Here is a 27,495-nt window from a genome sequence, read left to right as displayed (position 1 = left end):
CAAATGACAGAGCAGTTAACCAGACTCTAAGTCTGCCCAGTGCTTTTGCCACGTTGTAGCTGACAGTGGAGACGAGGCGAGAGAGGAAGCGTGTTTCCCTGTCTCCCCAGGCTGAGATCCAGTGTCCAATGACAAAGGCTAACATGTATTTTCAAAAGTTACTAGTTTTTAAATTTGAATCACTGTGGATCATTGATTGAGAGCACAGGGACTGCAGGAGCCTGATGCTCGCACTTACCAAAACCATCTGTTCCTCTTCTCTGCAGAGCTCGAGCTCAGAGCATCACCCTGTCAGTAGGGAACCTTGTCAGCAGATAAGAGAATTTCCCCTTGAGAAATTTCCCCATGAGGGCCTGGCTGGTGAACTGCCTCCTCCCCTGGCTCACTGGGGATCTTCCTCCCTGCAGAGCCTCAGGAGAAGGGAGGGAAAGACCCTGATCTGCTCCCCTGCCAGCCTCTGAAATCCCCTCTTCTCTCCCAGGCTCCCATCCTGATCTTTTTCATTCACCTGCCTGCAGAGTGGGGATAAGGGAACTGTGTTCCTACAAGGGCAGGGTTAATCTGGGTGGCTTGTTTGAGAAGCGCAGCCTTAAATTTGCTTCTTTTGGGTAGTAATCTGTTAGGGGTTGGTTTTCCTGTTACTCTGATATTCCTGGAAGGTGATGTGCAGTCCCAGGCAGGGAGGGATGGACAGGCAGGACATGCTCTGTTGCACTCTTGATGAGCATCTATATAACAAACCATGTCTCTGGGTGTGAGTTGTACAGTATGTGAGTCCCTGTGTGTATAGTATTTAAACTGCAGAGTCTGCTTCCCAGTGGAAGTTTCTTCATGCTGCTGTGTTGCTTGCTCACTCTCCAAGAAGCTTTTCACTTTCATTCGCTGTCTTACTGTTCTCTTGTCTATTTGCTTTTTTTCTTGGATTTTATTAAGGAAATGGTACATTTGCTCCACCTCCACGCCGCCTCACCGTCCCTCCTCCGAAACCCAGACGTGCCAAGAAAGGTCTGTCACGCCTGCTGCTTGCGTTTGATTTTGGCATTTGGGTTGCAAACTGGGTTGAGTTTTGACTACCTGCTTTCAGGATCTCCAAATGGTCAGACTGGCAGCAAGTGGACAGAGCACCCTTTCCTTCCAGTTTGGCACCATTTGTAATCACTCCATACTGGGACCCTGGCTTGGATGGTACATGTTCTCCAGGGCAGATAGCTCTTTATGTTTCTGGAGCTTGTCCTCTGTCTCCAGTGATGTTCCGGTGTCACTGTTACTGTCCTAGACTTTGAGCTGCATGGACAGGATGTACGATCTGCTTGTGGTGTGTGCGTGTTGGGCCTTGGCTTGATCTTTGCTGTTCATGAGGAACATTTTGTTGTTGTTTGTCAGGTGTCTGTTTTTGTCAGTGTTGAAAGCTGAATTACAGACTCATTCAATCTTTTCTTCCACAGCAGAGCTGGAGAAACAGGAAGACTACAAGCTTCGTCCAGGTGAGAATTGCTCCTTCCATGCTCGGATGCTACAGGGAAAGGGCACATAAAAGTAGATAGATGCTTTTCAGCAGCACATCTCAGGGAGCAGCCGCATCACTTCCTCATAAGAGCCCACGTGAGCAGGTTTCTCTCCCTTCCTATGTGGAACCTTGTCAGCGTGACCCCCAGTAAGAAGAGTCCTGCTACCAGCTTGTGGTTTCGGAGTGTTCAGTCTTACCCTGATCCTAGCTAAGCTGTGGCAAGAAGGAACAGGCTGTCTGTGCAGTGAGCAGTGTATGCCGGGGGCTGATACTGGGAACATGTCTGGTGGGTGAGCTGAGCATGGGGAATGGCAGGCTGCTGTCATAAGGGCTCACTAGAGAAGAGTCGGGCTTGGGCTGCTTGTCATGGAGGTGTGCATGGTCCGAAGGGGTGACAGGAATGAGAACAGAGGCGGGAGGTTTGAGAAATCGCTCCTGCAGCAGGAGAGATGGTTACCATGTGCCATTTGGAAAGCATGTTGTGACACCAGAGGGGTTGCAGTGTTTGTAGGGTCTTGCTCCTATTTGGATGGTGGTTGGATGGTGGCTGTTGGACTTTCGGATACACAGTGGGAATCTGGAAGTGGCTGGGGGAGCGTGGGGTTGTTCTGGGTGGCCGGTGGGGCTGTCCTGAGTAGTAGTAGGATGTCTGACTCATCTGGTGATGATTTATTTGTATGACATGGTGCCCAGTCGGAGATCAGGACCCCCTTGTGATAGACCCCATGGGCTGACAGTGCCACAGCTAGAGACAGTGAAGGGCTTCTTGCTGTGAGGGAAGTTCCAGTGACTTACTGGGCTGATTGCTTAGTTCCATGACAGTCTCTCTGGTTCCAGGGATGCATGTTGGGCAGGAGTAGGGTGACCAGATGTCCTGATTTTATAGAGAGAGTCCTGGTTTTTGGGTCTTTTTCTTATATAGGCTTGTATTACCCGCCACCCTCTGTCCCGATTTTTCACATTTGTTCTCTGGTCACCCTAGGCAGGAGTCTGTGGACCTGCAGCATTTGATCTGGCTTTCCTGAAGGAGGTTTTGGCTGTGCTGGGAGCAGCACACAATGGAGATGGATCTTTGGTACTCACAGCTAGTGAAAATTAGCATGAGGAGATAGAGTCTGTTATTGAGGCCTGTTAGTGGTTTCCATTTAGAGGGCAAGATTCTGGGCTGCTTGAAACAAGCAGTGGTTTAGTGGATTGAGCATGGGACCAGGAGTCAGCAGAACTAGGTTCCATTCCTGAACTTGCCACAGACCTGCTGGGTGGCCTTGGGTAAGTCTCATCCTCTCTCTGGACAGATGGGGAACCAAAGGCACAATGGTGGCGATGATACTTACCCATCCTTGGAAAATGCTTTGAGACAGATGGTGCCAAGTGTGATGTCGGGTGGCACTACACCCTGTGAGGTCAGGCGGTGCGATCCTGGTTTTACAAAGTGCCCACAGAGAAGAAGCCACAAGAAGTCTGCGGCAGAGGGTGGAATAGAATCAGATTGCTTGAATTCCTTACCCCTCCGGCCCTGATTTCCATTTATTTTTCTTCATACTGGAAGCAGCAGGCTCCTTGTTTTCCCAGTTAGTGGCCAAGCTAAGATCTTTGGTGAAAGCTGGATGTGTTCAGCTCAGTTTAGATAAGGCAGGAGAAATGCTGCTGAATGGGGGAACATCTGGAGGAAGGGTGGGGATGGAGGGCCTTTATGGGCCATTGGCCTTTATGGCCTTTATGGGCCAAGCTATTGAGATCATATTGGAGCCATTGCTGGGCATGGGCACCTAGGTAAAAATAGATGCTTGCAGTGCCCTTTGCCATGTTCGGCTAGGCCACAGGCTGCAGCCGCTCCTTTTGTGAACCCGCTGTCAGACACGCCTCTCTCAGCACCATTGCTCCCTAACTCATCGTTTTCTGCGCTGTGAGATCACAGTTCCTACAGAGGACAGCTCACTTACTTCCCAGATCAGTGGTCAGGGTCGTGTGTGTGTGTGTGTGTGTGTGTTTTCTCTCTGTGTGCTGTACCAGGGTCCGACTGAACTACCCAATAACTGACCCGGTTAGTAGCAAAGGCTCTCGGTCCGTTTTTTGCCAACGAAGCGCGGTGCTAATGCCCCAGCTAAGTGGTTACAGGTACTCTTAACACGTATGCCTGTGCTAATGGATCAGCTCAGTCGGGGGGGGACTTGCCAGTGCCCCCTAGGCCAGACGAAGGGTTAAAGCGAGGGATCCCAACATTATAGACTTGGATAAACAACTTAGGTATCATGACATGTTTGTTACCTCCGCTTGTGCTTTCCTCCTGATGTTTCAGACAAAACATCCCTATTCCCCACTTGTCTTTTACCTTTACTCGAATGTTTTAGACAAGAGATCACTATTCATCACTTTTGTCGTGTTCTTGCACTGGCCGGCTGCAGTGTGTTTACATATTCAGTGTGTTTTATCAATACTAGCAGTGCCGGTGCCGAGTTCGTGTGCCAGTCACTGATTTGCAGGCAAGCATCTTTTGACAGGGCCTGACTGTAGCTCGTGGCATAACTTTTGCTGACTTTGGTTCAGGCCCCAGGTCTTGCACCAGGCCCACGCGTCAGGCTCTCTCTCTGCTACAGGCTGGGGTGCTGAAATATATTTTACTTTGATTTGCTCTAGATGACCACTCGGAAGCTTCTGCTAATGCAGAATGTGGTCATCTGTTTGTTAGCGGGACAAGCAAATGTGAGCATGTAACACCAGCCACCAAGGTCTGCACTAGCTTCCCATGCACTTCCAGGTATAGTGCAAGGTACTCGCTTATCCACAGAGCCCTCAGGGGCCTAGGACCAGACTAACCCCTAGACCAAATCGCCCTCTCCACCTGATTGCAACAGAACGCTTAGTGGAAATGCTCTTGTTGTCTGGCCCCAGAGGTATTCTTAGTGAAGGGCTTCCATCTGTGAAACTCACTCCTCTTGTGGGGTGAATTCCTGGTCCCACTGGAAGTCTACGGCAATACAACCATTGACTTCACCCACAGTCTGCAAAGCCTGAGCTGGGTGAGATATACCACAAGATGAAATATTCTATGTATAGAATCATAGAATACCAGGGTTGGAAGGGACCTCAGGAGGTATCTAGTCCAAACCCCTGCTCAAAGCAGGACCAATCCCCAGACAGATTTTTGCCCCAAAAGGATTGAACTCACAACCCTGGGTTTAGCAGGCCAGTGCTCAAACCACTGAGCTATCCCTTCCCCCGATGTAGTATTGTAGCTGTTTGATTGTTATTTCTGCTAGACAGGAGTCATGTGAGTTCTCTCTGGAGATGAATGATCTTTTGTGGCCATCTTGTCTGGCCATTAGCAATATATGGTTTAGCTTTTGTCTTAGCGCTTAGGTACAAGCCATCGTAGGTGCTTTGCAAAAAATCTAAAGTTAATTTTAAAATCTCTCTGTCAAGAGCATGTGCTGGAGGGAAGTTGAACACTTGTTAAGGGGCTAGGAGATGCCCCCAGAGCCCTCTTGCATTCCATGTGCACTTTCCTGAATGAGCCGCTGCCCCTCCCTAGGACACTGCTCTCCCCACACCTCCCCCCACTTCTCTCCCTTTCCACAGCCCTGACCAGTGTTAAACACGTGCAGTGGAAGACGTAGATCCATGAGGATCTGGGGACAGCACAGCAGCCAACAGCTAGAGCCTGGACAGTTTGCACCTCCTGGACTTCTGAGCTCTGCTTTTACACACTGACAGGCTTAAGCAGAGCTTGGAGCTCTGCCAGGGAGGACGGTCTGGAGAAGCTGCCCCCTCTCTGGCCCCTGACTGTGCCTCTCTGTCACTGCTCCACTGCACGTCAACGAGCAATTCGCAGATGGTGCTGCGTGCCCTGCTGACGTGGCCAAACCCAAATGGGATTTCAGTGGGACTCTGAAAGGTCATTTTCCAGCCTGCCAAGGGGGCCACATCATCTCTCTGCCTGAAACCAGGAACTCAGTTCCTGGGCTCTCTCAGTTGGGGCTGGACCTTGCTACTGCCTCTCTTCCCAGAAGGGGCTGAACTGCTTTGGCTCAAACTTTCAGCAAAAAGAAATGCCTTTGAGTAGAGACTAGCCTTGGAAAATGTCATCCCAGAAGGGGGAGAAAGGTGTCAGTTAGACCCAACCGAGAGGGGTCCTTTCACAGGGCTGCCTCAGCCATTAGCTGTGCACTTGTCATGATAACTGGGGCAGCTGGTCCGTGTTTGGAAGGGCTGACTGGCCTGGTTCAGCCAGGTCCCTTGGGAGATGAGGAGCAGGAATTGGAAGAGGGGGGTCACAGTTAGCTCGTGTCCCTTTTTACACATTGCAGCCTGAGCGGCTCTACGTGGCAGCATGTTTGGCAAATGCGAACTGGGCCCCACGTTTGCTGTGTAAGCCAAGGAAGGCAGCAATCCTTTGATCATAGAAGGAGGTGGCTGAGGGATCAGTGCATTCCCCAGCAGGCTCTGCCGGACCTTCGCCACCTCCTCATCCCCCTGCCACGCAACCTCATCACATTGACTCCTGCCTTCCCCAGTGCTCTGCCATTAGCAGAGCAGGAGCTGCGCACCAGCCAAATGGCTTTGTGGTTCCCCAGCTCCCCAGTCTGGCTGCAAGTGGCAGGTGCTGGCCTGGGTGATTCATGGGAGCACCAGCAGGTCAGTGGGGGAGAGAGATACAGACAGGTCAGGAGACAGACAGAGAGAGCTGGTGAGGGGAATCCTGGATATATGCGGAAGTGGGGGAGGAGAGAGAAGAAGTGGCACCTTCTCACCAGGTTCAGCTGAGTTGCCTTTCCAGCCACCCAGCTGGACCCTACGAATGTCCTTCCCCCGTTTAAGACACCTATTGAGACCTGGTGCTTGCATCTGCTCCAGGATAGCAGAGAAACTCTTCTGATTTGGGGTTTCATCCTGGATTTTCAGTCTCAGGAATGTCTGTTTTGTTTCTGTCCCTCAGGGTCCAGCTGGCAGGTTGATCTGATCACACCTAGGACCATGGTGGCTGCTTTTGACTACAACCCTAGGGAGAGCTCTCCAAATGTGGATGTGGAGGTAACCAGCACCAGTCGCTTCCTGCCTGAGGCTTACTTCTCTTTCTCTCTCTCCCTCTGGTTTACCATCTTATACCGGATCCCTTTGGCCTGACCTGCATCATCCTCTTTCTGAGTGCTTGGGAACATCTGGGAATAATAGCCTTGGAGACAGAAGTCTTCCCTTTATCCACAGAGCGAGGTCTGGTGCTTGACTGTGCAGACTTCCCCTACCCTGATTGGAGTGTGAGACCCAAGTTCAGTTTATTCAGTTCCGTTTTGATGGCAGCTGCAGGGTGGAATCAGGCCCTGTAAAACACAGCTATTGGTAGCCAACGCTTTTGCTAGAGCGTTGCCAGGCATTGGGCCCAAACACACAGAGGCCGCATCACTGTTTATATATGAGCCAATGTTCATGTTGCTCCGTTCATGACCGTTCCTTGCGCTCAGACATCTCTGGGCAGGAGGCTGACCTGTTTCTGGTGTTTCCTTTTATCTTCACATCCAGACAGAGCCTGCTTCCCTCACTGGGAGTCTGACTCTCCCAAGCCTGTCACAATGGCCTTGGGAGTCAGGGCACAAATCCCAAAGCCTCGGAATATTTTCTCTCCCAGATAATTTCTAAGATGGAAATGAAAATGGGAAAGGGGTGCAGAAGCTTGGGAAAGGCAGGTCACAGGAGCATTGTTTGTGTCTAACCATTTCCTTCCCAGAGCTGGGCTCTCCTCACCACGTCCTTACTGTGCCTCCTTTTAGGCTGAGCTGACATTTACTGCTGGAGACGTTATCACAGTGTTCGGGTCCATGGACGATGATGGATTCTATTACGTAAGTACTGCGTCCAGAGAGTCAGAGAGACATGCAGCCTGAAGGGCTCCTCCCAATCGACTGTCAGATAGGAGAGACTGGGAAACAAAATGGAGGGTTGTCAGCAGGGACTGTCTCAAACACAGTGAATTCCAGCCTTTGGTTTCTTACATAATCCCAGTTCGACACATTCCCGCTGGGGTGTGTTTTCTGCATTTTACCTTTAAGCCATTCTCTCTCTCTCTCTCCAGCCCCCGGAGGAGGGGAGCCCCCCCCCCTTTTCATTCTCCTAGTTTCTTTTTTGGCATAACCCTAATACAGCTATTGCCAAACTGGAATCTATGTACTGTGCACATGAGCAGTGCTCAGCAAGCACCCCACATCTGCTGCAGGCTGAGTTGCAATTAAAGAAGTGCCATTTCGTTACGGCTATTTCTATTTCGCTCTCCGTTCCTTGTTTTCTTTATACGTACCACGGGCTGGTTTAATCACAAGTGATATGTTTGCTGGGAGCCTGGAGGGCTCGGGAGAGACCCAGGGGCCTGGTTCAGATCCAGTTAGGTTGGCAGTGACTGAAAGCTGGTTATGTCCACAGGCTCCGTAGTGGCTTATGTGAAATGAATTGGTTCTTTCAATCCGGTTCCCAGGTAGGGGACATCCCAAAGAAATCCCTTTGCACTAATGGCATAGAGGGGTGTTCTGAACTGGGAGCCTGAGAACTGACTGTGCCCTGGAAGCTAAGCTCCCTCTCTGTGGCAGAGACGGCTCCTGCAGTTGAGAAAGCTGAGCTGGCAGTGTGGGGGAGATGGCGCGGTGGCTGCCCATGAGGTGCTGCTCTAGGGAGAGGAGAGACACCGTGTGTCAAACCAGCACCCCACCAGACATGGAGCAGCTCAGCTATCCGGGTGGTGCAGGCTTGACAAAGCCCTGGCTGGGATGATTTAGTTGGGGTTGGTCCTGCTCTGAGCAGGGGGTTGGACTAGATACCTCCTGAGGCCCCTTCCAACCCTGATATTCTATGATTCAGGCAGCTCTAGGTGTTACCAGTCTGTTCTTGGTACAAAACCAAACCCATTCATTTCAGCTAAGCATACAACGTGACAACTGTGTACTGGCCTATGATGATATTTACACAGGAACTTGGGGATTACCAGACACTCCTGATGTTGTCAAAGTTTCACTGTAGCAACAGTATGTCACAGACATTTTCCACTAACCGCAAACTCTCTGGCTGGTGAGAAAAGAAAGTCCCAATATAAAAGACACATTTCAGTTAATTCTCTCCCAGGGCTATTACAGGTGCCCAGGAATCTTCCAGGGTGTTTGCAAGGAATTGGATATTTATGTTACACAGTGTTGGGCCAAGGTCCCCGTCTTGCCTACAAGACTCTGTTTTCAAGTTTAGTTCTGCACTCCATTTACTATGGCTCTGTATTCCTGGGATCCTGCTGGATAAAGTATCTTTGTACCTGTTGTTATTCAGAGAAGCTTTAGTTAAACCCCCAATGCCAAATAGAATCAGAAGGATTAAGAAAGTCACCAGAACAGGCAAATCATTTCAAAGTCAGTTGCTGTTCGTCCAGATATCAATGTGCTCTGTAGCGTTATGGTGATCAGTGTCTGTCTATCCATCTGGCTCCATTGTTTGTCCCTTTACTTTGCTCCTACTCTTGTAGTGAGAGTGGAACAGGTATTTTGGTATGGGGAGGGATAGCTCAGTGGTTTGAGCATTGGCCTGCTAAACCCAGGGTTGTGAGTTCAATCCTTGAAGGGGCCATTTAGGGAACTGGCATAAAAAAACAAAAAAAAAAACAGCAAACAACTGTGTGGGGATTGGTCCTGCTTTGAGCAGGGGGTTGGACTAGATACCTCCTGAGGTCCCTTCCAACCCTGATATTCTGTGAGATCTGCCCACGCTGTCCCCAGCACAATACTAATGACAGGAATCCCCAGCTCCTACATAGTGCTTTTCATCATCCCCACCCTTTGTATTCCCAGGAGCCCATTGTGCTGGTACCCGACAAACAGAGAGACAGTCCCAGCCCCAGAGTTTAGCTCTCAAAGCGCTCTACAGTGCAGGTCAGGACCATTATCCCCAATATAGAGATGGGGAAACTGAGGCACAGGAGGGGACATGACTTGTCTAAGGTCACCCAGCAGGCCAGAGCCAGGAGCAGAACCCAGGCTCAGTCCTCTAAGCCTGTGGGAACAAGGCAGGTGACATTTCCTAATGACCGTAGCTGGGTTTAGCCACAGGCTGCAATCTGCCCAGCCCTGTGCAGCGGGCTTGTCTGCTTCATTTCTCAAGTCAGCCTTTCTTAGTGGTGTATCTAAGAACTGCTCCTCTGACCTTGCAGGGGGAGTTAAACAGACAGAGAGGCCTTGTCCCATCTAACTTCCTGGAAGCTGTCTCTCTGGATGGAGGAATGGCTGACGGGCTTCATTTGGAAGACCAAGACACGTGTGCAGTGAATGCCGAGAGTCAGGTAAGGTGACATGGCAGCTGATCAATGCAAAGGACTCTTGGGACAGAAACTGTTGTTACCATCTCCATATAAAAGGACGTCCAATAGTTGAGGAATGGGAGAGATACAAAACTCCACAGTGACCAGAGGTGTGAAGAGGAGGGCATGAGTGCAGCCCACTCAGATCACTGCACTTTGCCTAGTGGGTTTTATCACACAGCAGCAGCTCAAGGGTTTGGAGGGAATTATTAGAGCCACTTGTTAAAGGACGGGAGAGGCCTCTAGGCAAGACAATGCTTTGAGGACTTGCTCCCTCACTGCTGCACGGTGGTGAGTGTGACACACCCGAAAACCCGCTGGGACATCCCCACACGGACCTCTGTGAAAAGGATGCAAGGCTATGAGAGCGCCTCTCAAACCCAGGAAACTCACAGCCAGAAAATCCTGGGTCAGCCACTCCCTCCCCTGCTTCCTGGCACAGCCAGCCTGCTCTCCCCAAAGCAGACCCCATTCTGTGCTGCCTTACCCCCTGCCGTGCCTCCAGCCACAGTGGTTGCCAGGGGAAGGCCACACTTAGTTGGGCCCTAATTCTCAAATGGATCTCGGAGCCATCAGCTACCTTGGGAAATTACCTGCGTAGCTGCCCGCTCACTGAGTCCCAGAGATGTCAGAGCTGTGCATTAGCCACAGGCCTAGTCTGGGAACAGGCACATATCCCTGACTGCCCAAGTTGTTAGGATTTTCTGCCTCTTAAAAGAAGCTGGAACTATTAGTGTCACCCTAACTAAAACCTTCCTGGCTTTCCTGCCTCCTGTTAGTCCTGCACCAGCCTTCCCGGCTCCTGACCTCCTCCATCCCTCTCCCTCACACTCAGCCACCCCCTGCTCATTGGCCTTTGCCTTCAGCCACACTAGAGTCTCCACAAGCCTCCCTCCCCAGCTACTGCACCATCTCCCTCATTTCCAATGACTTCATGTTCTGTAATGTCTGTCTGCTCCAGTGCCTTGATTTCCTCCTCATCCAGGGAAGGTGCGGTGCCTGCTTTGCAGACCAGTCAAATACAGTCAGGCTAATTGCCCCATCTTCTAAAGCTGCCGGTCATGGATGTTCAGATTCCTTTGACCCTGATTTGAAGGGCTTGTCTGCTTGGGAAACGTTTACCAGTTGTAACAGTTTAATTTTACAGGTATAGTTAGAGAGCTGTAGTTACACTAGTACCACTCCCCTTTGGACACTCTGATTCCAGAGTAAGAGTGGCTTTTTCAGTTTAGTTTAAACCACTTCCAAAGTGACAAAAGGTGAAGTGAAAATCCCTGCTCTGACTCTGGAAGAAGGGTGCCCACAAGGGGGCCCCGCTAGTTAACAGGATCTGTTTAAATTCACAGTGCAACTTTCCTTAGTCTCTGCATTCCCCAGTGTGTGAATGGACACGGAGCAGGGTAGAGGGCTCGGCATAGCTCTCTTAAACAGATGTCCACGTGCATCAAGGCAGACTCATCCCAGTTAAGGTCCAGCTGTTTTAATGGCTCTGGATCCATGTGGCTTGGCACGTGATTCCAAAGCTGGGGTAGATGGAGGCTGTATTTTGGGGAATCAATTGTTAGGGATTGAATTTAACTGGTAATAGGCTGCCTGCTGTACACGGAGATGCCTCCCACGTCTACCCATTCCAGTTCCTCCCTGATATACATTCCTCCCAAATGGACCAGTGTTTACCTTTGTTCCCCTCAGGGGCTGAGGTCAGCTCACTTTTATATCAAGCTCCATACAGTCTTGAGAAAGTTACCCCAACATCCTTCCCAGGTCCCTGCTGTGCTTATTGACATGAACATTGAGTATGACCCGGTTCGAGGTCAGGGCAGCATGCACTAAGAACTGTGTATAAATACACAAAGCCATGGTCCCTAGCCCGAAGAGTTTATGTTCTCCGGGTGTTTCTCATTTGAATCTTTGTCACACATTGAATAGCTTGAGTGAGTGATTAGAGAGGGGAAGCAGAAATAGGACACTGAATTCTATACTTGCCTCAGCTTCCCTGGTGTGGGTATAAACTCTGATCATGGCGTAAGTGCCTGGACAGGTACGACGGAATGACCACCTTCCTCCCATAGCTAGTGTCTGCAGGCTCTTCCAGTGAAAGGAGCCAGAGGGAGACATGTATGACTCCAAAGGCCTGTATAACAAAAGTTTGACTCTTGGTGGTTGAGAACTTGAATCCTGAAGCTGCTTATGGCTGCCTGCCACATTCAGTGATGTCACAGGCAGGGAGCTGTGACCTCACCTTCACTTGCGTGGTAGAGACCGCACTGGAGGAGGAGCTAATTAGAAAGCTCACCAGTGGAAAGAGGCCACTTGGCATGAGTCTGACTGGAGGCCCTGATGGGGTAATAGTAACAGACCCTGCTTTGTCCTTTGAGAAGCAGTTGCTGGCTGTGAAGTGTTGGGCGACAGGGTTTGTCTCACTACCCTAGTGTTCCCTTAGCATTGTCTCTGCAGAGTCCCCACCTCTCACTAAACTCAGAATTTGTATATCCTGACGGGTGTGTCCGTTGCAAAACAACGTGGTATCGGATTGAAAGGGCACTGCTGGGAGGCGCCTGGGAGTGAAGTCTTTACACACTCTCCTAAATTACCAGAAGAAATATAGTAATAAAACCTCATTCCAGGACCCCTGAGCTGCATTCTTACTCCTATTACATAGTATAGCCTCCCCTTGCCCCCCTCCCCCGCCATGGTATAGGGCTCAATCCTCACCCGTTGTGAATCAATATAGAGTCATTGACATCAACCAAACTACATCTGGGGGAACAGGATTGACCGTAACCAGCTAGCATATTTTTACAGGCCTACTCTCGTGTTGGTTAAAGAGTGTTAGCTGGCATGGCTTTAAACACAGCCTATTTGCTGAGGCTGGACCTGACCAGCGGGAGGGATTGGCTGCTGGGGAGAATGAAGTTCTCACATTTCCTGCTCCCTTGGTTCGGCTGGGGACTGTTTTCCTCCAAAGCTGGGTCAGCAGAGCTGAAAAAGCAACAGAGAGGTGGCACCAGCGAGACAGCATCATTGGACTCTTTTGGAAGATTGGGGATGAGATTCCTCCTGCCAGATTGCCTAGCTGCAGCCTCTGAGCCGTTCTGCCGGCTTGGGCAGGGTCACTGGACAACGTGATATCACAACAAAGCTGGCCCTACTCAGATCTTAGCAGGAGCTCATTCAGAAGTGATTTTCCAATTGCTTATAACTTTCTGGATTAAACTCCCCCCCACACCAAGCAGGGTCCCAGCCCCTCAGTGAGGATGATTTCCAGACAAAGGAAGGAGGATGGAGGATGAGTTATGTGGATCACTGGTGACTAAACGATTCGTACAATTCTGCAAACATGGGGGATATTTTTAACTGTCCAATAACTGAAAGAGATGAAGGGTTTTTGCTTAAACTTTCAAACAAATGTCACTTCTGGACTCAGGCTAAGCACTGAAAACTCATCCTCAAAGGGAAACTCCCTGAGAAGTCCTGAGCAGGTGAAAACTGGATGCGACAGTGAAAATCTCATGGTAACGTCAATGATAGTTGTTGCTATCAAGGAATTGCTCTAATGGGTATACTTTGCATCAGTAATATGCAGATTCTGTCAAAGACTGAGGTTTGTAAAGCACCTTTAGAAAGTATTCCATTCTAATTGATTTCATCTATTTATTTCTGCCCATATTATGCACCCCTGGCGGTTATATTCTTCAGAGAATGAGGAAAAGAAGAGTCCAGTGATAGATAAGAATGATACATAGAGAGAGAGCAACCATGTAAGTGTATGGGAGAAGGTCTCCTTAATCCCTTGCCTGCCCTGCAGCCAGACTTCTCTCCTTCCCCTGCTGCAGAGGGGCTGGCTGCAAGAGGCTCATTACCAAAGAGAAGCCATGCTGTGAAGTGCAGTTGTTTGGAACAATTATCTGGTGGTTTTGGGGACTGTGGTATGATGCTGGTTTCTTAGAAATAAGGGATAGAAAGGGCCTGCTTTGTCCTTCAGGCTGGCCCCCAGCTAGGGCAAGATTCTTCTCTGCACAGGAGTTTATGGTGCTTTATCCAGACTGTGTGTAGCTGTCCCATGTGATGGGACTCCTACCTCAGCCTGCAGGCTAATAGTTTCCCATATTCAGCCTGCATTTTCCTTTGCTCAGTTTTCTTCTATGCCTCCTCACTGTGTTCCCTGGGGCTCCCGTAAACAATCCAAAGACTAGCAAATTGACTAAATAGGATGGTGCTAGTCCCTAAAATTAACCCCGGTGGATAATTGTTCTGTTTGACAGCACTCACAGAAAGGATTGCATCCAGGCAGCTTGGGGTGTGACTTCCTGCACTCCACCATTTGAAGGGTGCGGGGGAGCAGATTTATTGTGTTTTTTTTGCTTTTTAACATTTGATTTATCATTTCAGAAAAAACTCATGAGTAACAGAGAAGAGAAAAGACTAACATGATTGTTCGTTTTTTCAACACTAACACTGTTTATCAAGATCTTTCCAGAGTAATTTTTCTTCATTTCTTTTCTTGGAGAAATATCCAGAACTGAATTTCCATTTGTTACTTACCAGCTGAGTCCACTGCCTCTATGTAATTTAGAGGAGAGAGAGAGAGAGAGTGTGTGTGTGTGTGTGTGTGAGATTCACCAGAGATGGCAATCAGAAGGATGTGTGACCACAAAGGCATTTAGTCATGTCCTAACTGATGGGGATTTGATATTTGAATTGATATATTCAAATATAGTACAATAATACTGTAGTTATAACCAATTGTCTATCAGCCCTATATGGCGAGAAGACTTCCAGCAGTAGGGTCTTTATTTTGTAATTTAATGGAGAAGGGCAGAACAAGCAGCAAAGAGTCCTGTGGCACCTTATAGACTAACAGACGTTTTGGAGCAGGAGCTTTCGTGGGTGAATACCCACCTCGTCGGATGCATGTCACCAAGGGCAGAACAAGATCTAATGGTTGGAAGCGGAGGTTAGACAAATTCAAGTTGGGAATAAGATGCCAATTGTTTCCATTGAGAGCAGTGAACAATTAGGACAAGTTACCCAGGGATGTGGTGGATTGTCCATCATTTGGAGTCTTTACATGAAGACTGACTGTTTTTCTAAAAAATATGCTGTAGCTCAGCCAAATGTGTTGGGCTTGACAGGGAGATGTTCTCTGGCTTGTGTTATGCAGGAGGTCACGCTACATTCATATAATGGTCCCTTGTGGCCTTAAAATCTATTAAATCCGTGAACAGCAACAAGCCCCTGGTTATCTGGGATGCTGGAAAGCAATGTTGTAGTCACTGTGCTTGCTGTTAACTCCTTGGATTTGGGAGCAGATATGCATTTTGCATCAGTACCAGATTTCTCTAAAAGGTTCATTTAGCTTTCTCGAGAATTCTGATTCCACATTTGTCACACCCTCTCCTAAACAATGGCTTCTTTCCATGTAACACACCCCACCCCACCAGATGTTCAGGAGATCTGACTCCCTAGAAGTTGTGCTACAGCTCATCTTATAATTAGTTCTTCTTAGAAATGAATGAACTAGAGGTGAATTTAACTCTAAAGAAAAGTTAGAGACCATGGACAACTGCCTTTCCTGTTAACTGTGTTAATGGCACAGAGCAGTTCAGCAGTGGGGTGATGCAGGGATGCTAAGTCTGTTATTTCGACAGAGGAAACAGGCTCAAGACTGCCAGCCATATGAGCCTCCATTTCTGCTTTTATGCAGCAGCTAAGGCTTTTTTTGTAACATGCTTCTGGTAGCAAAGTATTCCCATGCCCAAGTCCCCAAGTGATACTAGACAACAGCATTATACTCACACAGCCTTCTAGTTGCATTTCCTCTGCTTGTCTCCAGAGACAGCCTCTGTGCTCTTTGCTAATACCCCTCCCCAGGCAGAACATCATGCTGTCTAGATCACTGACTCATGCTCTTCCCAGGCAGAGCAGGATGATTTAGTTGGGGGTTGGTCCTGCTTTGAGCAGGGGGTTGGACTAGATACCTCCTGAGGTCCCTTCCAACCCTGAGATTCTATGATTCTGTTAGCTAGACACTTCCAGCCCCCGATTCATGAAACCACATGTGCCTGTGCTTAACTCCCATTGACTCCTATGGAACCTAAACTCCGACTTGGGGCTGTCCTGAGTAGCTCAGCTTTCCTGACCAGAGCTTCTTGTGATGCTGTCTCAGAACAGCGTGCTGGTGATTAACCCCCCTCTCTGCCCCTGCCTGCAGCTGCTCTTCGGGTGATTGTGCTGTAGTGAGTACAACTGGAAGCGGGAAGGATGATTCTCAGACCTGACAAGTCAGTGTTAATGTTCAATACCCATTCAGGAGCCATAGAAAGGGCAGAGGAGGGCAACGGCTGTTTTGTTGTGCTAGGGTCCACAATGTATTAGCAGCCCAGGATGGCTAAGGTCATGGCTGAGCTGGAAAGCGTCATGGTTTTGTAAGCAAGTAGGTTTTAAGTGAGGTGAAACTTGGGGTACACAAGACAAAGCAGACTCCTGAAAGGGGGACAGTAGTCTGGAAAGGTTGAGAACCACTGCCTTAGCGTATGTCTACACTGCAGCATAACCCCGGGCTTGGACTCAGAGTTGAGCCCAAGCCCCCCTTCCATCTAGACACAAATGTCTTGGACTCAGGCTCAGACCCAGGATCGTACGACCCTGAGAGGGTGGCGGGTTCAAGCTTGAGTCAAGCTGGGACCTAGGGTTCAAGCCCCATCATTCTGCAGTGTAGATGCAGCCACCCCAGACTTGGGTTCTGGGAGTCTGCCAAGAGTATTCCATAATCCCATAGGCCAACTTCCTTTGTTTTCTCTCTCCCAAGAATTGCCAGTTGACTCCAGGGAAATGGAAGCAACTCCCCCTTGTTGTATTACAGCAGCTCAGGAAATCAGAATTTAACCCTTCCATTTTATTCTGACCGCCACGCTCCAAATATACCTTCAGAGAGCCTTCTGCGTTTGAAATGGACACTGACCAGAAGCAGTCCATTGCAGAGCACGCTGCTTGTGGGAGCATGGCTAGATTTGGGAAATCTCTGCTGTGGGGCCAGCAAAGCAGTGGATTTAGGAGATGTACCAGGAATGACCCTGCATGGCGGCAAATAGTGAAGAAGCTGGCAAATTTACTGGCCGGTGACCAGGGCAGGGAGCAGACTACACAGCTCAGGACTGAGTACAGGGAAACCAGGGACCAGAACGGCACCGTGGGCAACTCGCCGACATCATTTTATGAGGCATTTAACCGGGTGCTGGGCACTGCGCCGAGCATGGAGCCAGCCTGGGGGCTGATGGCAGCCAGTGGCAGGCAGCAAGTGAGGCCACCAAAGCTGACACTGGTCCCAGAGGAGGCTTTGGAGCAAAAGCTGCTGCAATACAACCTGGGCTGTGCTCAGAGGAGCTTTTTGATGCCACAGAAGGAACCACCGTGGCACCTGCAACTGAACCAGAAGAGGCAGAAGCCGTCCTGGAGCCTGGTAAGTTTCTGGCTCCATGTTAATGTCTATTAACATAGGAATGGGAGGGATTTCTATTCTATGAACTAACGCAAGAGTTATCACTAGCCCTGGCTATCAGCGTGTATCCGCTAATGGCAGACTGTATGTCAGCACCTTGGTGTCTCCAGCAACCCTCGCCCTGCCCCGCCATGTGGAATTAAAAATGGTAACCACACAGTGCAGACAGTAAAAAGTATCTTGAAAAGTGAATTGCTACTGGAAAGGTGCATGGTTTTGCTAGTGCTTTCCGGTTTGTAGAAAATGATAACCTTACATTGCTACCCCTGTAAGCACGCTGCTCTGTTACCACTCAGGGGTGTAATGAGCCACCTGAAAACCGCGAAGGGGAGGAATGTGGAAACGTATTCCATTTACAAATCTAGTCCATTTCAGTTTGAGGGAGTCCATGCAGTCCAGGGGTGCTGAAATCATTTGTCCCAAATACAACTGGGGTTTGAAATTTTCTCCAGGGAGGGGGATGGCCATGGTGTTCTGTGTGCTTGCATGGAGCCATAACAGGCTAAGCTGCGTAGAAGCTAATGCAGCATCCTGTTGATTCCCTCATGAAGCAGGTAGTCATAGAGAAGGTTGTATTTTCCCAGGCCACCTCAGTAGCTGACCAGCCCACTGCCCTCGTAGATGTGCTGTTCAGTCACTGCACATTTAAATACATCAGTGGCATACACTGCAGGATTCCCATTGGCAGCTTGGAGTAACACCTCTCTTTGCCAATCAGGCACCACAAGAACTGTTCCGTCCTCCAAAATGCGGAATGCCAGAAATGACAGGGAAACCTTGTGCAGTGTATGGCCACCGACCTCCCCCGCTAACTCAAGTTATTCTGCAATTTTAAGGGGGGGAAAAAGCAGCTGTGATTTTTAACTTACCGTTGTCTCTGGACATCTTTGCTACAATTAACCAGGCTGTGTTCAGGGAGCGTCTGTGGTCTGTAGCATCCCTCTCACAATATACTGAAGTTCAGTTTGGAAAAGTAACTTTTTATATCCTTGAAATTCCACATGGAATCTTCCTGTGCTCCTGCATGTGAGCAGAAAACCCTCGGTGTCTGGTCCTCCGCCAGGCCCCTCGCCCCCTACTGGCTGCGGCACCTCCACAGCTCGCCCACAGTGCAGCAGAAGCCTGGACCAACGTATCTCCAAAGACCGTTGCAAGAGGGAGTGTTTCCATGATGAACTGATGGCTGAAGTTCTGGACAGGGCCCACCAGCAGGTCCAGCACCAAGGGCAGAGGGACTTGCGGCGAGAGGCCAGGGGAAAGGCTCAGGCTGCCTTTGAGGACAGGTTTGCAGCTTAGGAGCGGGCACTTTTCTTTGTAGTTCCTGGGGCGGCTAAGGGAGGAGGACAGAGCTCAGCAGAAAGAACTTTTTGAGTGGCTGCTGTTGCTAACAGGCTCCTGCTTCACCCCCGACACCAAGGCCTGAGTCTCCTCGGCGGTTCCCCGTGCAGCAGTCCAGAAACAGCTTGGACAACGCCATGGGCTGGGTGGCCCATGCAATTGGGCCCAATGAGCGGCAGGCCAGGGCAACTGTGGCACATGCAGCCTCTCCCACTCCTCCCCCACACCAAGTTGCAGGGAGGAATAGCTCAGTGGTTTCAGCATTGGCCTGCTAAACCCAGGGTTGTGAGTTCAATCCTTGAGGAGGCCATCTAGGGGACTGGGGTAAAAATCTGTCTGGGGATTGGTCCTGCTTTGAGCAGGGGGTGGGACTAGATGCCTTCTGAGGTCCCTTCCAACTCTGAGATTCTAGGATTCAAGTGTGCAGCGCATGTGGAAGGAAGGGAAGGGGGTATGGAGAGCCAGGGGGTATGCAATGGTCAGGGGTTTCTGTCCTGAACATGGTTTCACCGTTTGCATTTGTTCATGCACTTTGTTCTCTTTTGTAAAGGTTTTGTTGTTGCTGGTGTTTAGATATGCTAATGGCAGCTGGGCCATGTTTATAAGTAAAGCTTTTTATTCAGAAAGTTTATTGCTATCACTGCATCACATCACACCGTGTGTATTTCACATTGTAAAGGTAACACGTGATCAGGGACAATTGCCAAACATTCGTCGTCAGTACAGTTAGCTGCATCAGTCACTTTACATCAGTGGTTTTCAAACTTTTTTTCTGGGGACCCAGTTGAAGAAAATTGTTGATGCCCATGACCCAGCAGAGGTGTGGATGAGGGGTTTGGGGTGTGGGAGGGGCTCAGTGCTGGGGCAGAGAGTTGAGGTGAAGGCTGTGGGGTGGGGCTGGGAATGAGGGGTTCAGGGTGTGAGGGGGGATGTGGGATGGGGCAGGGGGTTGGGGTGCATGAGGGAGTCAGGGCTCTGGGCTGGGGGGTGCAGGCTCTGGGGTGAGGCCAGAGATGAAGGGGTTTGGGGTACAGGAAGAGGCTCAGGGTTTGTGGGGGGCTCAGGGCTGGGGTAGGGGATCAGGGCATGGGGTTGGAGCATGGACTTACCTCCGGCGGCCCCCAGTCAGCAGGCTTCCTGCCTGTCCTGGCACCGTGGACTGCGCTGCGCCTGAAGCGTCCAGCAGCAGGTCCGGCTCCTAGGCGGAGGCGTGCAAGTGGCTCCACGCAGCTCTCACCCACAGGCCCCGCCGCCCCCCCAGCTCCCGTTGGCCAGTTCCCGGCCAAAGGGAGTGCGGAGCTGGTGCTTGGGGCAGGGGTAGCGCGCGGAACCCCCTGCCTAGGAGCCGGACCTGCTGTCCACTTCCGGGACGCAGCGCGGTGTCAGAACAGGTCGGCACTAGCCTGCCATAGCTGGGCAGCACCTCCGACAGGACTTTTACCATCCCAGACAGCGGTGCTGCCCAGAGCAACCCAGTGCCTGACATGGGTCACGACCCGGACTTTGAAAAACGCTGCCCTACATCAACCCCCCACCCCACCCCCATTTGATACTCAGTGAGGTCATTCATAAGTACATTGCATGGCAGTCAATCCCCCAGCTCTGAAACCCTCCACAAGCAATGAATCCCCCCCCACACACACAAGAACATTCATACAGGTACCATTCCCCCTCTTCCGCTGGGCCAGGCAAGCCCACAACGTGGGAGCACAAAGCATCCCTGCCTTCTGGTGCCCAGTACATCCAGCTCCAGCTGTGGGAGCTGCACGTTGTGCCTGAGCACCCCGATTCAGCAGCCCCTCGCTGTCCTGGGCCCATTCAGGGGAAATGGCTCCCCTCTGGCTTCACAAAGATCAGAGTATGGATTCATAAGCCAAGGCAAAAGTGGGTACACAGGGTCCCCCGCAGTACCAGTGGGGACAGTAACTTCCTTCATGACAATGTCATTTGGTGGGAATAGTGCCCCAGCCTGTCCATGAATGTGGACTCCCAATCGGCGAAACACCCTGGCGTCATGATCTTCCCCAGTGCAACCCGTGGTGACACTCAGGACTTGCCCTCTGGGCTCCACCCAGGCCTGGATAACAATGGAGTAGAACCCTTTGCGGTTCATGTGCTCCAAACTATGAGCACACGAGTCCCATCAGCAGCCCCAGCACAGTTTGGAAACCACATTTTCTCAAAGGCAGCAGCTACTTCAGGAATATCTTTACTGCCCCCCACCTAGGGGTAAAGCACACTTCTGATTGCCTCAGATACCTCCACCACCACTTTACCCACAGTCGACTTTCCAGCCCCAAACTGCTTTGCAACGGACCTGTCGCAGTCTGGGGTAACCAGCTTCCAGCAACCTGCTTCTGGACCACCATGGCCGCCCTCATGTATGTGTCTTCACACTGGAGAGCCGGGGCAAGCTGCTCACAGAACACTAGAAAAGTAGCTTCCTTCGTGCAGAAGTTCTGGACCCACTGCTGGCCATTCCAGGTCTGCAAGACAATGTGATCCCACCAGTCTGTCCTTGTGGCCCTGCTCCAGAAGTGCCAGTCTATGCAAGGGATATCTGTGGATGTACTGTCTGTTATAAGCAGCATCAGCCAGTTTGAGACTTCCATGTCTGTGTCCTCCTCCTCCATCATTAACTCTGTCAGGTGCCTTCAGTGGGTCAGAAAACACCACTGAACTATCCACCAGTGTCTCACCGAAGCTGTGCACGTTTCCTGAAACTAGAGTGAAAGTGCAAGTGAGAAAAGTTCTTCAAACAGCACCTCCATGTTGCTGGGACTGCACAGAGGAAAAGGACAGTTGGGCAGAATGTGTTGGTAAGCGGTTCCAACTTCCTGGAACGTGCAGGGTAGACAGTCAAGTTTTCCCACAGGGTACCATCAACAAAGGTCTAGAGCAGCCACATTTTGGGCGGGTGCTAGGAAGTCTGGGATGCCGCTGGCTGGACTCACATCTGCATGTTGCAGCGTGGATGCCAGAGCCCCGAGTTCACGTCCGGGTTAAAGACCTAGGGCTCTCAAACCCAGGTCTGCGAACTCACGTCCCATTGCCGCTGGGCTTGTGTTGCTGTGTGGACATACTCAGACCGCACATCACAGACGGCAGCATGCTAGGCAGGGAACTGCCCACGCTAGCCAGTGAGAGGGGTGTGTGTGGTGCCCTTCCCTCTCCTGGAGACAGGCACCCGTCTCTGCTAGTGATTCTCAGCTGGGACCCCACTTGGGAGTTAAGCACCTAAGGTGATTTTTGCAGGAAGCTTGGTGGGGGCAGGGAAAGGACGACCTCTCATAATGTTTAGCCCAGTGGTTCAGCTACTCCCCTGGGATTTGGGAGAGCTCCTGAGAAGGAGAAGGGATTTAAACTGGGCTCTGTTACCACTGAGGGGAGTGATCAGACTCTAAACTATGGGATATTCTGATGTGGGGGCCCCACAGCCACTTCTGTTGAAGCTGCTCCACTGTGAATTCAATCATTAGAATCCTTGGGGCGAGAGAGAGCAGGCACACGCGTGAGACTGACTCTAGCCTTGTGGTTAGTGCGCACCCTCCGGATGTGGGAGACCAGGGTCCAGTTCCACTGCTCCAGTTGCTCTTTAATTATAGAGCCAGAGTGAAACCATTTCAACGGGAGGCCACCCCTCCGCCCATCAGAGTGTCCCATAGCCCAGTGGTTAGAGCACTAGTGTGAGAGGTGGCAGATTCTGATTCAAATCCCTCCTCATCAGGTGGAGGGTGGGGCCCTGAACTGGAGGTTTTCCACAGCCCAGATGAGTACCTGAACCACTAGGCTAGTATCTGTGGGGGCCTCCCCTTGCCCCATCCCACTGGTTTGTGTGAACTCCCGTGAGGGGCTGATCTGCTAGGCCGCCTCTAAGCACACGCCGAGTTCCGCATGTAATTTAGGCAGCCGAATACCAAGTGGCAGGCAGCAGCGTGTATGCTGAGAGCAGAAACCTAGGCACTGAGGGAACGTTTTACTTCAGAAATAGAGTCGCCAAGTGAGTTTAGGCACATACAGGGTCAATGGGAGTTTTGCAAATCAGACTGGAGCCTAAATCTGGGAGTTTGTACTTTTGTGACCCTAGACCAGAGTGACTTAGGAGCCCGTATCCCATTGTCAAAAACCCCGTACGGGTTTTGGAGTCCATGACTTACAGTGAGACCGGCTGCCAAGACATGGAAGTGCTTTTGAAATGTTACCTCCATAATTTGACTTTGCATGAAGGACTGGCGTTTCCTGCTTGAAGGGAGGGGAATCTTGGCCTGTGAAGGGCCCCTTTCTTAGGGGAGAGGCTCCAGGAGCCAGGATTGCCCCCAATGTTTGCTGTGATGCTGTACATTGCAGTAATGCCCAGAAGGCTGAGCCCCATTGTGCTGTGTGCCACACACCCGATTTGCTGGGATGAAGTCGGGTGCCCCTGTGATTGCTGGCTGATTGCCCCTTCCTTACTGCTGGAAATTCAGTTGCTTTATGGTCACTTGCTCCAAGGTTCCCCTCTATGTCCAGGTCCATGATTAACTCCTCCCTGCCCATCGGGTCATACGCTGGTTCCCATAGTTACTATTGGCCATGGTTGAGCTGTGATTGGTGCTGAGGGACCCTGAAAAGGCTCAGAGCTCAGGTTTGGCCCAGCAGCTGCTGTTATGGGAGAGTTCTAGCTGCCGCACATGCTTGGCCAAGCAATTTGCTCCTGCACAGGCCCCACATACATCCCTCCCCATCAGGCCCTGGGCTCCCCAGTCTGAGGAGAGGCCTAGTGGCACACCCTGAATATTCAGTGGGTAGCCCACAGGCTGACCCCCTCAAGCAGCCTACTCTGGTATCTTTAGGGTGCCACCCACAACCCTCTGTTCCTGTCACCCAAAGGCAGATGGCTGCATTGTCTCCAACACTTCGGAGCCTGTGGCCTAGTCTCATTGTGTAGCCCAGAATTGACCAGGGGCTGTGCAAAACCTGATCCCAGGCATGGTCTTGGTCGGTGCTGGGGAGCATTTTAAAGCCACTTGAAATGGCCAGGCTGAATTTGCTGGGGAGGTGGCCTTTGCCGGAAGAGATGACCAGCTCTAGACATGGGCTGTCGGGCCGTACGATGAGAGAAAACCCTTTCTGTGGCAATGGCGTCACTGCGGGGGTCTAAACTCTTCTCACTCTCTTGTTCCCTCTTTTCCTGTCTAGCTGAATTCAGATGGGCCTGCTGAACAGAGGGACCCCCGGCCTAACATTCCTGAAGTGCCACCTTCCTGCACTCTCATCTGTGACCCACGTCCAGACCAAGCGTCACCGGAGACTCTTGAATCAAGTGACCTGTCCACTCAGAGTAAAAAGAAAAGAAGCTTCTTCTGCAAAGGGAAAAAGCTCTTAAAGAAACTAGGGCCCAGTAAGAAGAACTAGAAAAGGATGTTGCTGATCTCCGTAGGCCTCTCTGCGGAGCCCAGACAGGGAGATTTCGGACAGGCCCTCTGCAGCAAACTGACCACCGCAGAGTATTGGAAGAAGGGAAAGTGAACTTTGATTATTGAAGACTTGGAATGGCTCCAACCCTAGGCCTCCTTCACCTCATCGTGACATAGAGTCCTGCTGCTGTGGGACTGCTCAGTGTGACGCGAGTCTGGGCAGAGGTAGTGCTGCTGCAGCGGGGACAGTGCTGAAAGGGGCCCGGGAGCCGGGCGCAGGGGCCTGGGAAAGGGGCCGGGGCGCAGGTACCTGGGAAAGGAGCCTGGGAGCCGGGCGCAGGGGCCTGGGAAAGGGGCCCGGGAGCCGGGCGCAGGGGCCCGGGAAAGGGGCCTGGGAGCCGGGGTGCAGGTACCTGGGAAAGGAGCCTGGGAGCCGGGCGCAGGGGCCTGGGAAAGGGGCCTGGGAGCCGGGCGCAGGTACCTGGGAAAGGGGCCCGGGAGCCGGGGCGCAGGTACCTCGGAAAGGGGCCTGGTAGGGGGTGCAGGGGCCTGGGAAAGGGGCCTGGTAGGGGGTGCAGGGGCCTGGGAAAGGGGCCCGGGAGCCGGGCGCAGGTACCTGGGAAAGGGGCCCGGGAGCCGGGCGCAGGGGCCTGGGAAAGGGGCCTGGGAAAGGGGCCCGGGAGCCGGGCGCAGGGGCCTGGGAAAGGGGCCCGGGAGCCGGGCGCAGGGGCCTGGGAAAGGGGCCCGGGAGCCGGGCGCAGGTACCTGGGAAAGGGGCCCGGGAGCCGGGCGCAGGTACCTGGGAAAGGGGCTTGGGAGCCGGGTGCAGGTACCTGGGAAAGGGGCCTGGGAGCCGGGCGCAGGGGCCTGGGAAAGGGGCCAGGTAGGCGGCGCAGGTACCTGGGAAAGGGGCCCGGGAGCCGGGCGCAGGGGCCTGGGAAAGGGGCCCGGGAGCCGGGGCGCAGGTACCTGGGAAAGGGGCCTGGGAGCCGGGCGCAGGGGCCTGGGAAAGGGGCCTGGGAGCCGGGGTGCAGGTACCTGGGAAAGGGGCCCGGGAGCCGGGCGCAGGTACCTGGGAAAGGGGCCCGGGAGCCGGGCGCAGGTACCTGGGAAAGGGGCCCGGGAGCCGGGCGCAGGGGCCTGGGAAAGGGGCCCGGGAGCCGGGGTGCAGGTACCTGGGAAAGGGGCCCGGGAGCCGGGGTGCAGGGACCTGGGAAAGGGGCCCGGGAGCCGGGCGCAGGTACCTGGGAAAGGGGCCTGGGAGCCGGGCGCAGGGGCCTGGGAAAGGGGCCCGGGAGCCGGGCGCAGGGGCCTGGGAAAGGGGCCCGGGAGCCGGGCGCAGGGGCCTGGGAAAGGGGCCCGGGAGCCGGGCGCAGGGGCCTGGGAAAGGGGCCCGGGAGCCGGGCGCAGGGGCCTGGGAAAGGGGCCCGGGAGCCGGGGTGCAGGTACCTGGGAAAGGGGCCCGGGAGCCGGGCGCAGGGGCCTGGGAAAGGGGCCTGGTAGGGGGTGCAGGTACCTGGGAAAGGGGCCGGGGAGGGGGTGCAGGTGCCTGGGAAAGGGGCCCGGGAGCCGGGCGCAGGGGCCTGGGAAAGGGGCCCGGGAGCCGGGTGCAGGTACCTGGGAAAGGGGCCTGGTAGGGGGTGCAGGTACCTGGGAAAGGGGCCTGGTAGGGGGTGCAGGTGCCTGGGAAAGGGGCCTGGGAGCCGGGGTGCAGGTACCTGGGAAAGGGGCCTGGTAGGGGGCGCAGGGGCCTGGGAAAGGGGCCTGGTAGGGGGCGCAGGTACCTGGGAAAGGGGCCCGGGAGCCGGGCGCAGGGGCCTGGGAAAGGGGCCTGGTAGGGGGCGTAGGTACCTGGGAAAGGGGCCCGGGAGCCGGGCGCAGGTACCTGGGAAAGGGGCCCGGGAGCCGGGCGCAGGGGCCTGGGAAAGGGGCCCGGGAGCCGGGGTGCAGGTACCTGGGAAAGGAGCCTGGGAGCCGGGCGCAGGGGCCTGGGAAAGGGGCCCGGGAGCCGGGCGCAGGGGCCTGGGAAAGGGGCCCGGGAGCCGGGCGCAGGGGCCTGGGAAAGGGGCCCGGGAGCCGGGCGCAGGTACCTGGGAAAGGGGCCCGGGAGCCGGGCGCAGGGGCCTGGGAAAGGGGCCCGGGAGCCGGGGCGCAGGTACCTGGGAAAGGGGCCTGGGAGCCGGGCGCAGGTACCTGGGAAAGGGGCCTGGGAGCCGGGGTGCAGGTACCTGGGAAAGGGGCCTGGGAGCCGGGCGCAGGTACTTTGCAGTGATGTGCCCAGATCCCACCAGCTCTGACCAGCACCAACTGCTTGTAAATATTTGACTCTCCAAGAGGAGGTTCTGGCTGTAATTTTGCTAAGCGGCTCTTCCCGCCGCGGCCCGAGCCCGCCGGACGCCCCCCTTTGTTGTAAGGCTGCGACGCGGCGACTCGCGGCCCCGGCATTTCTCTCTGCTGTTGGCTGTTGGCGACGCCTCCACTCCCTGAAATGTGTTTGCACTTGAGTCTCTCCCTGTCGATCCCTTTTGCTGCCTCTGGGCGGATGAGTTAGACATTTGTACTGTAAAGCTGTAAATAAGCAGCTGTGCCTAGGAGCGTCCTGTCTGTCTCAGCCGGGCTGCACTGCCACACGTCACCAAGCAGGAAGGAGTAGACTGGGGGGAGGGCAGAAGCTTCTGGAAAATGGGGGGGGGGGGACAGACAGTGATAGGAAGGGGAGTGAGGGGTGGTACTGAGACTTGGCGGGGAAGGGGCAGCTCAGCCATCTCCAGGCTGGGATGGAGGGTCCTGGGGGCATCTGCTGGCTTCCAGGCCCATTCCTGCCCCTCTGGCTCCCACTCTCACCTCTGCCTCCCCCGCCCCCCGGCATGCACGAGTTTACACGGGGTGGCACCACCACAGTGTTTCCAGTGTGAGGGCACTAGTCCCTCCAACCCCCCCACCCCCCGGTTCCAACAGCCCTGGAGTCAGTGCCCCAAAGCATTTTGCACAGGGGATATGTTAAATGGCTTTGCATCTCCACAGGGCTGCTGGCAGGGTTAGCAGGAGTCTGCTGGGCTGACATTCCTGGCGTTTGGTTGGTGCATGGCCATTGCAGTCAGCCGGGGATCCCGCCTTATTTGACCTGTCTGCTTATTTAACTCTTGACTGGATCGTTTCGATGTTTGTGTGATCCTGACTGTGTGTGTGTCTGGAGAGCAGAGCTGGGAGCAAAACCCCGCCAGCGAGTTTGCAGCTATTTTCATAAGAGACATTGAGAATGCGTCCCTTTCAACAGCCAAGGAGAGCTTTGTAATACACGGGTCTGTCCTTTAATGGCAGCGTTCATTCCTTTGCATGTTTCAGGTGGGTATTTGTTTTGAGCAAAGCAGTTACGTTTGGTATTTGAATGACACTCAGGCCACAGCCACGGGTGTTGGTGATACAGTATGTT

General features: G+C 52.8%; 1 protein-coding gene across 13 annotated transcripts in view; it reads left to right on the top strand.

The window, feature by feature from the left end:
- TSPOAP1 (TSPO associated protein 1) overlaps positions 1-24,136 on the top strand; it is a 167,168-nt gene extending 143,032 nt beyond the window's left edge. For 5 of the 13 annotated variants that reach the window (XM_044993489.1, XM_044993485.1, XM_044993486.1 and 2 more), the window contains 6 exons: positions 934-1,005; positions 1,446-1,484; positions 6,444-6,538; positions 7,273-7,344; positions 9,681-9,809; positions 23,845-24,136. In XM_044993489.1, coding sequence (XP_044849424.1) covers positions 934-1,005; positions 1,446-1,484; positions 6,444-6,538; positions 7,273-7,344; positions 9,681-9,809; positions 23,845-24,060 — 623 coding nt within the window. In that variant the 3' untranslated portion in view covers positions 24,061-24,136. Of the gene's footprint in view, positions 1-933; positions 1,006-1,445; positions 1,485-6,443; positions 6,539-7,272; positions 7,345-9,680; positions 9,810-13,526; positions 13,589-16,638; positions 17,290-18,046; positions 19,482-23,844 lie in introns of those variants that run through there. The other 8 variants (XR_006574324.1, XM_044993490.1, XR_006574320.1 and 5 more) reach the window with 8 other exon arrangements.
- The last annotated feature ends 3,359 nt before the right edge of the window (positions 24,137-27,495 follow it).

This window comes from Mauremys mutica, chromosome 19 (genome assembly GCF_020497125.1).
Source record: "Mauremys mutica isolate MM-2020 ecotype Southern chromosome 19, ASM2049712v1, whole genome shotgun sequence".
Lineage (NCBI taxonomy): Eukaryota > Metazoa > Chordata > Testudines > Geoemydidae > Mauremys > Mauremys mutica.
The sequence above is the reverse complement of the archived record's forward strand: the minus strand, read 5'-3'. Positions and strand labels throughout refer to the sequence as shown.